The sequence below is a fragment of the Suricata suricatta genome, chromosome 13, assembly GCF_006229205.1.
Source record: "Suricata suricatta isolate VVHF042 chromosome 13, meerkat_22Aug2017_6uvM2_HiC, whole genome shotgun sequence".
Classification (NCBI taxonomy): Eukaryota; Metazoa; Chordata; class Mammalia; order Carnivora; family Herpestidae; genus Suricata; species Suricata suricatta.
The window spans coordinates 19135505-19144868 of NC_043712.1; the positions used below are offsets into that span (position 1 = coordinate 19135505).

Here is a 9364-nt window from a genome sequence, read left to right on the forward strand (position 1 = left end):
CTTGAAAACAAGAGCCTGGCACAGACTAAGCACTTTCAAATGATAGCTGTCAGTAGCAAAAATAACAACATGCTAGCACTAAGAGGATCTGCGGCCGCCGAACATGACAAGCTTCCCCTTCTCTCTGCCTCAAAGGGCATCTCCTTCAAGAGCAGTCCCCTGAGTGAGTGAGCAGGGTGTCAGGAATGGACATGGCACAGGAGCTTGGTAAGGACCGTCTCATGGGCCTGACTGGTCTCACCACGTTTAGGAACCTCCCTAGCCCCCTGCCCACCCGCTAGGTCTCTCTCTGCCCAGAGCAGGCCAGGGAAGCTGCTCTGTGCACGGAAGGAAGAGGGTATTTCCAATGAGTTCCCTCCTCCCAGTGCGGCTTTGGACAGAGCACAGGAAGCCATCAAGGTGTCCCTGCAAGCTCTGTCCTCTGGCGAGCCATTTGGCCATCTACTGTGGCCTGGCCAGGTCACGTCCACCCGCTTATTACATCGGTGGGGTTCTCCAGGGCAGACAGAGGTCTTCCAGGGTGTTTATGGAAAGGCTTCCTGACCCTGCCTGTCGCCAGGTCACTCGACATCCCTCAGCTGGCTGGGCTGCCAGTGTCTGAGGAGGCCAGAGAGGAGAGGCCGCCTCTGGAGCCAGGGCCTGGCAGGGACTCAGCTCCCCTCCCCTACTCCCCACCCTGGAGCACAGCAAGCTAACCCCTGAGTATGGTCCGTGGGTGCCTATCAGGCTGAATGCGGCACTTGGCCCTTAGGACCCAGCAAACAATGGTCACGTGGATGGATGGACGGATGGATGGACAGAGAGATGGGCGGGGGTCAGAAGGCCAGGCTTTGGAGCCAGGCAAAGCCCCTGGGGGTCTGGACTCTGGGCCTCTGCTCCTTCTGCAGGAAAGTGAGGTGGCGAAGAAAACCTCCATCACAGGGTTCTCTGGCTTCCTCGCCAATCCTCGCTCACGGCCTGCACCGACACCTCGGGAAAAGTCTTTGCCTGACCCCTGGGCCTCAGTTTCCCTGCCTGTAAGACAAGGGAAACCAGACTGGAAGTGGCCACAAAGTGCTAAGGACGTTGGAAGAGATCTGGAGGGGAGGCTGCTTCTTCGGGTTGGCTAGGACCAGAGACCCTCATTCCTCTGCAGGACCTGCGGGCCTTCATTCCACTTCCGATTCCTCCTCTCTCCCGCCTCCGTCTGCCCTGAGATCCCAACCTGAAACAAACCTCTGCTCAAAGATCCTCCCGGTACTAGTGTATTGCACACCTTTTAATCACTGAAACGGTTTTAGTATCACACAATGCTACTGAGAACAGCTGAAAAGGGAGGAGGCGCTTGCTGGGGCAGAGGGGAGGGCAGGAAGCCATCCTCCCCTCCGGCCCCCCTCAGCAGCCCCCGGAGGACCCTAGGACTGCACAACATGTCCTCCGTCACTGCGGCTTACGGCTGCTCGCGCTCACCCAGGGGAACTGACAGCGGGCCAGGCGGCACCAATGGGGTTTCTCTCAGCGTCCTTTCTCCAGGCCTCCCCTGCAGGCTGTCTGCAGGTCAAGGGCAAAGCCCCAAACTCGGACACCTGGAGCTGGCAGAGGTGGTCATCTTGGGGAAGACTCTGACCACTGTGGGCTCCAAAGGGGACAGAGAAGGACTGTTCCTACCCAAGTTTTCAGCTAAATATTATAATTGACAACAATAAGAAATGCCAGTATTTACTGAGCACTTACTATGAGCCAAGTGCTTATATGTACTATGTCTCTTGACTCTCTCACTCATCTGTGATGAAGGTACTGTTTATAATCCCCCCCTTCACAGACAAAGGTCAGAAAAGTTCGCTATAATAACTAGCCCAAGGTCACATAGCCTATAATAAAAGGCACAGCCGGAATTTGAACCCAGGCCACCTGGTTCCAGGGTTTCTGTTCTTAGCACCATGCTGTACTGAGCTAGAGCCCCTCAGACAAGCGAGAAAGCAGGGTGGAGACACATCCAGGACCCAGGGGCAAGGAGCCAGGGGCCAGGAGAATGAAGGCAGTCCAACGCCAAGCTGGAGGGACCCAGCCAGCTGGCCACAGCAAGATCCCTTTATTACACAAACCTGGCTCCACACAGCTCCGGCCTCTCCCCGACACCCCCCGCCCCCCATCGCCTGACTCAGGACTGCAGACAGCTGTTCACCTACTTTGTGGGGGAAACAGCAAGCTCGGAAAATATGACATTTGCACAAAATGTTGCCGGGCAGCAGGAGTCTCTTCCGGGCACAGCCCTCCCCTCCCGGAGATCCAATCCCTGCCGGAGGCCAGGTCAGACCACAGGGACCCTGAGAGTGCCCGGCCTCCCGCCTCGGCACACGGGCAGGTGTGGAAGAGGGGGAGGGACTGCTATTTTAGGAGGCCTTGTGGCTGTGTGACAAACAGATGTGGGAGAGGTTTCAGCTTCCACGGGCAGCTGTGTCGCCAGCCCACCGCCGCTCTGGCCCCCTGGCTGGCTCCTCAGGGATGGTAGGGAAGAGCAGGATCTCATGGGAAGGGCAGGAAGTTGCGGCCTTCGTGCCTCCTGCCAGCGGTTCTTAGTACAACCATGGACAAATCAGGACGACTGGGGCTGACCGCACCAACGTGATTTATTCCGATTCTGCCCAGGCTGCCCCGTCCCCCCTCCCTCCCCCACCAACCCTTGGGTAGGAAAGAAAGGGTTACCCTTCCACACTTCTGCACTCAGGCCTTCCTGCCCCACACAAAACATTATATGGGATTCTCTTTCAACCGAATTTGCCAACGATGGGCTCCATTTTACTGATGGGAAAACTGAGGCAGTGAGTTACAGCGAGGGGCCTCACTGTCTCCTAGCCCTGCATTCTCAGGTCCCTTCTGCCCTCCCTTGTCTCCCTCTGCACAAAGAGAAGAGAGCAGTACCTTCAGGAGCTCCTTGGGTGGAGGCCAGGTGACAGACAAACGGCACTAAGATCCAGGTGAAGAGAAACCCCCTAAAGACAGGAAGACACAAGCAGATGCAGCGTCAGTTTCCACCCTCAGGCCCTGGATCCGGCTGGGGACCTCGGAGGGAATCACCCAGCCCCAGTGCCCCCCAGTCTCACCCATGGGAGGGGAAGGTAAGGTACAGGTTCTAGGACCCCGATGTCCCCTGTGCAGCCCACGCTCCCTGTTTCCAGGCGCAACCTCTTCGGGCAGGACCTGCTTAAACAGTCCAAATACAACCTTTTTCCAGATCGATAAGCCAAGGTCACAGGGCAGGAAGCCCTAACCGGGGTGCCAGGAGATGCAGGGTCCAGGTTCAAATCTACCTCTGACTCCCTGGGCCACCAGGGGCCCGCCCCTCCCCATCTCTGGGGCTCGGTCTCCCCGCCTGTACTGTGGGAAGACCAGACTGATGCGCTTGGATGACAGACCTCTCAAAGGACAAAAGAGACGAGAACTGCCCTCCAGACACCAACGGAGAAGACCCCTGACCCGGGAACAGCACGCCCTCTTGCAGCCGCCCACCCGGCCTCGTGCTGATGGGAAAAGGGAGGAGAGAGAACAGAGGGACAGAGCCCATCGTGGGCAGTCGGGCAGACCCAGGTGCAAACCTGGCCCTGTTGCTTGCCAGCTGTGTGACCCTGGATGAGTCACTCAGCCTCCCGGAGCCCGCCTCCTGCTTCGCCACACGGCCGGCATTCCCGATCTCACGGGCCAGGCGTGAGGATTAAATGAGCTCATGCATGTCAAGGGCTCGGCCTGGTGCCAGCCACGGCAGTGCTCCTTACACAGTCATTGCTGCCCCTGAACTCTGGGGCCCGGAGGGGTTAATGCTCCACTCGGTGGCTCCTGCCAAGATGGGCAGAGGCAGAGATCCGATTTCACCTTCCTGTGGGAGCAGCCACCGGAGACACCCGAAGCCACCCGGGGCATCTGATCCCTAAACAGGCAAAGGGGAGGGCGGCACGTGGCCAAAGACGGCCGGCCGGGATGCAGGCGGAGAAAGCTGAGACAGGCGGGTGCTGAGGACTCAGGCTGGGATGCACAGGCCCAGGGTCTGTTTCCAAGTGCAAAGCTAGAATGGCACATTTCTGGGGAATCACGTAATCCAGGAAACCCATCTGCTGGAATAGGTGTCTGGAGCCCCCCGTTTCTCCAAGCATGCTGTGCTCCCTGGGAGACAAGTTTGCACCCTCTGATTTAATAGCAATCACTCCAATTTAATTGCAATTATAATCAAGAGTAATCCTGACTGGGCACTGTGAGGGACACGGGTGGTTACATACCCATGGCCATCCCCCCTTCCCTTCTTGTTCGGAGAGGCATGGACTTCAGAGGGTACTGGATGAATCCGGGTACTGGATGAATGCCAGTGACCAGTTTCGGCATACGTGACCCAAATGTGGCCCGTAAGATGTGAAGGATGCCTCTTAGCGTCCTTGGAAATGTGTTTCAAAGGGACAGAGAGGTTTTCTTCTACCTTTTGTGTGTGATTGAGTGGGGATGTGCTGCTGCAGCCACTTTGTGCACATGAGGTTAACAAGCTCCATGAGCATTTAAGGATGACAGAATGGAAAAATAGTAGACGTTTGATAACACTTGAGATGCCGAAGTAGCCAAGCCTATCACTGCTTTTGCTTTAGATCTCCTGACATGACCGGCAATAACTCCCCTTGCATAAGCCATGTTGAATTGGGTCTTCAGTTAGTTGCCACCTAAGGCAAACTAGCTGCAATAGCACTCAGATGCAGATGGTGGTCCCTTGAAAGCCTTCTCCAGCCTCTGGGCCTTTGCACGTGCTGCGACCAAGTGGTCCTGACACCTCTCTTTAGCCTGGTCAGCTCCCACACACGCATTAGATTCCAGCTTGGGCGTCCCCTCCTGCCGCCCCGTGCACGTGCCTCACCACAGCCGGTACCCCATGTGTGCTAATCGCCAGTGTTACTGTTTCCCTTTCTAGAACAAGTCCCTGAAAGGTAGCAACCACATCCTTCTTGTTTCCTTTTGTATTCCCAGCACCTGGTAAGCATGTTGTAAACGTTCAGTGTATCTTTGTAGAAGGAATACATTGTACCCGTAGTGGGCTCTGGACTTGAAAAGCATCCCCCCAAAGGCCCTCCCTACCTCTGCCTTTTTCCAGGGTGGGTCCTGGATAATCTTCAGTTCCCCCTCATCCTCTCCAATCTGCTGCCATTGCTGTGAAAATGCCTTTTGCAGGGGGCCAGCCCACAGCGGACCTTGCCCCCAGCACACTGTTAGCAATGACTAAAGGTCAGAGTGCCTAGCTGCCCTGGTGTCACCTGGGGAGAAGGAAGAGTGGAGGCTGGCCCTTCTGACATGACCTGCCCACTGGAAGCCAACGGCAGCCTCACTGGGCCTGAAAAGAAATGGCAGGAGACTTTGTTTGATTTGCTACAAACTGAGGCTTAGGGAGGGCAGGTCCCTCCTCAAGGTCACCCTGGGAGGCTCTGGGGTCATAATTCCTGGTGTAGACACTCCAGGAAACCGGGCCCGGATCATCCGGGGAAGAGCTGCCTCCCAGTCCTGCCAATTCCCAGGGCACAGCTCACTGCACACCAAAGGGCCTGAGACATCCCGCAATGAAGACACTGACCGTGCTTTCTGTCCAGCAGGAGTCCCCAGACTTAGGGGACCAGTGAGCTCACGTTTCCCGAGAATGACCCCTCAGAGGACACTGCCCCTCCCTTTCCAGGGCTCCGACAAGCCCGTTTCTGCCCCATTTTCTTCCACCCCCGCTTCCCGGCCCTTTCCAGGCACGAGCGCCTGCTCCCGGAGTCCCTCACTAGATTGCGTCTTCCCCATGCTGCTGGAGATGCTTCCCAAGCTGATAGGGAGAGGCTGGGGGGAGAGAGAAGGGGGAAGAGCCACAAGTGTCCTTAGTCAACTTCTATGGCCGTGGTGATGCCAAGGTGATCACTTCGGAGAGACTAAGGATACACTCGGGGGAAATATTTTTAATCCCTGAAAGTCAGGAGAAAGAAGACTCACTGGACAATGGGATCAGAATCTTCTCTTTAATTAAGCTCCCCAACAGCATGGTTTCCAGCTCGAGAACTTCAGCCCTGAAGGCCTGTTAGGAAAGCATTTTCCCCTCCGTCCATTCACCTTGACAAAGGCAACCAGCCTCCCAGACCTGGATTCTGGGTGCACTTGACTCGTACGCTGCCAGACTGAAGACTGAGATTATACAGTGGGAGAAGGTCTTCTGAGATATCCAGATGCCAGGTTCTAGTCCCGTCCCCCTGTTGTGGAGACGGGCAACCAAGGCCCAGAGACGGGACGCGATTTGTCTAAAACTACACAGCGTGTTCGTGACCCACCTCGTCTGACCCCACTGCTTAGCAGACAGTCGGTCTCACTTGACTTGTCTCTCTCAGAGAAGAAATTGGAGACTGACAGGGACTTCCTATTTGCCAGAGACCAGAGTCCCAGACTTTACCAACAGGACCAGAGATACAGCCTAGGAAGCAACCAGCCGTCTAAGTAAGCTCCAGGCTTGGAAAGTTGGCTCCCGGAGAAAGGCCCGGCCGATTCTCTTGCTCCCGTTCCAATGCTGTTTAGGCTACTGCTAATAATGTTGAGTGCCTGTGCTGGCCCGCAGTCTGTTCTTCCCAACTTCTGTGTTCCCCACTGACTCGTGGGCCCTGGCTCGGTGAGCCCAGGGCTCCAGAATGTCAGGACGACCAGAGCCCGGGGGCCAGCGTGAGTAGGAGGCAGCTGAAATAGCAGCGAGGAGTTAGGGAGCCTGACCTTGGAGGCACAGCCTGGCCACACAGCCCTCCAAGAAGGGAACGCAGGTGTTCCTACCCTCATAAAAGGCCCTCTGCCAGCACACCACATGCGGCTACTCCTGGACCACGAGGCTGCCAGACCCTACGGATGGTTTGCACGGTGTTCCCTCCATCCCTGTTACCTGGGGACGCACAAGATCTTACAGACCCTTCCCGCCTCGCATGACCACTAGGAGCTCAGAGCTGGGACCCAGGGCATTAAAGTACACACAAGGACAGCAGCCCTGTGAGCTCCGTGCTTGGCTGTGCGCCCGTGGGGCACGCCGGCCCGAGGACCACAGGACCGCAAGGGGGATGGGCCCGTCCCAGCAGCCTCCACGGACCGGCCAGGCCCCACGTGCCCAGGCTCCCCTCTTCGCACCTGATACCTCTTGCACAGGAACACAGACAGGTCATCCGTCTGGACAGGATGCAGCCCAGAATTTTCCAGTTGACTCACACATCCATTCAAGACGAAGTGAATAATAATACAAGTAACAGCTGCCATTTATCGAGCATTTACTACATGCCAGGCCCTGTCCTGAGCCCTTGACCAGCATGGCGTCCCAGGAGCCCTCACAAAATCTTGCTAGGTGAGAAAGAAGATGGCCGTCATGCAGATGCAACAGAAGAGAAGCATAGAGGTGAAGGAGGCAGTCGGGACTCACGCCGGCTGGTGGCAGCCACACTAGAGGGAGTCTGTTGCCTCCACAGAGGTGCTCAGTCCTCCGCCACGACCCCTATGGGGCTTCAGTGCATCAGGCCAGCTTGTAGGTGATCAAGTGAGTCCCAGCACACAGAGGAGGAGAAGGAGATTATGCCAACAAAGTCATGGGCAGATGGGCTTGGAGAGACAGAGCATGGGTTACACGGGGAGGGCAGCCCCCTCTTCCCGTGCAGCATACTCCGAGGGGAGATGATGGCTGTCAGGGTAAGATTTGAGAGACAGCTGAAGACATGCGAGTACCAGGAAGGGGGTGTTCCCAGGACTGGGAGGAAAGGGAAGGAGGGGTGAGGCCAGGGATGTGCTCCGTGTGTCACGGAGCCTGGTCTGGGAGAGGTAAAGATGGGCAAAGTTGGACGGTGAGCCAGAACCAGCGGGCACAGCATCTGGGGCACTGCTGTGGTGAGGGCAGCCGCCAGACAGGGCAAGGCAGAGGCCGGGCCTCAGAGCAGCTTGACTGCCCACTTGCCCAAAGCTCGGGCCCCACTGTGGGGTGCTTGTCTGGCACCACTTTTCTGCCCAACCGCTGGCATCTGCCTTGGCACAGGGTCTTCTGGAGAAAATGAGTCAGCAGTGTGCTTACTGGTGCTCTGTGTATGTGTGTGTCAGGGTGTGTGTGTGTGTGTGTGTGTGTGTGTGTGTGTGTGTGTGTGTGTGGTGGGGTGGGGGGTGGTGGAATCTCAGCCAGCCAGCTTTTTCCAAGACATGGGAAAGAAGGGGGGGATCGTCCCCCTGATTCCAGCTCAGAGGGGGCGGGGCATGGCGAGTGGGGCGGAGCCACGGCCCTAACCGGCCTCTTGGGAAGGTCCTCTGATCCTGGGGGCAGGATGCAAAGGGAGCAAGTTCTGTGCTTCTCTGGGCAGAGAGCATGAGCCGCAGTCCCTAGGGCCCCAAGGGTTGCTCTCATCCTCGCTCACTCCCACACACACCCACGCTCAGTGACTCGCTCTTGCACACGCTCACTCTTTACAACTACTCCGCCAGTCCCTGGGTCCCAGCTCCTGCCTCAGGAGATTCCCTGCCCCTTCCTGCCCCCCCCCCTCCACCCGGTCCCTGCTTCTGGGCAGTGACTTGCGGACCTTCAGGGCCCCTTTCTACTCTGACACGCAGGCTCTCACTTTTCTCTCTCACTCACGGAAAGTGACAGGAGCTGAGACGCCCTGCCCCCAACCCGCAGAGAAGCAGGGAGACACTGAGACGCACAGACCCAAACATAGTGACACACACGCGGAGACTTCCAGAAGCAGGGGACGTGCAAAGCCACACAGACGCTGAGACAGGAGCAGAAGCCGAGACCCGGAGACCTAGAAGCTTGTGGATAGTTTCACGAACACAGGCTGACTCACAAGCTTGGGGACCTGTGGACACCGACACCGGAACACACCGGGACAGCCCCGAACGGGGACCCTTCCTCCCCCGAGCATCCAAACAGCGCCCCCCCCCCTCCACCCCCAACTCGCCGCTCCAGGCGCCACCACCCACCCGGAATCCCGACCCCGGGGCTGGCTCTGCACCGACCCTCCCCAGCTCGGCCCCCGCCCCGACGCGATCGCAGAGCGCGGCCAGCGGGGCAGGGCAGGCAGTGCTCGCCAACCCTCGCCGGGCGGGGGGCGCAGCCCGCTCGCTCGTTAACCCTTGGTGGCCCGCTTCGCAGGGGCTCGGGAGGGGGCAGGAAGCCGATGTTCCGGGGAAGCGTCCGGCGTGGCGGGGACCCATCCCCCTCCCCAGCCCTCCCCGGGGCTGGAGCAGCAGGAAGCTGGGGAGGGGGCGTCCCCGAGCTCATACTCACCCCCCGCGCGCCGCCGCCGCCGCCGCCGCCGCTGTGCCTCGGGGCCCCCGCGCCGATCCCGCTCCCATGGCGGGCCCCTACTTCATGCTCCCGAGC

At 58.2% G+C, this 9364-nt stretch overlaps 1 protein-coding gene across 1 annotated transcript in view; it reads right to left on the minus strand.

Annotated features, from left to right (window-relative positions):
- COL27A1 (collagen type XXVII alpha 1 chain) overlaps positions 1-4887 on the minus strand; it is a 125280-nt gene extending 120393 nt beyond the window's left edge. Inside the window, exons 1-2 of the mRNA XM_029919629.1 lie at positions 4871-4887; positions 2902-2972 (exon numbers count right to left, since the gene is read on the minus strand). Coding sequence (XP_029775489.1) covers positions 2902-2972; positions 4871-4887 — 88 coding nt within the window. The remainder of the gene's footprint in view (positions 1-2901; positions 2973-4870) is intronic.
- Positions 4888-9364: the final 4477 nt, after the last annotated feature.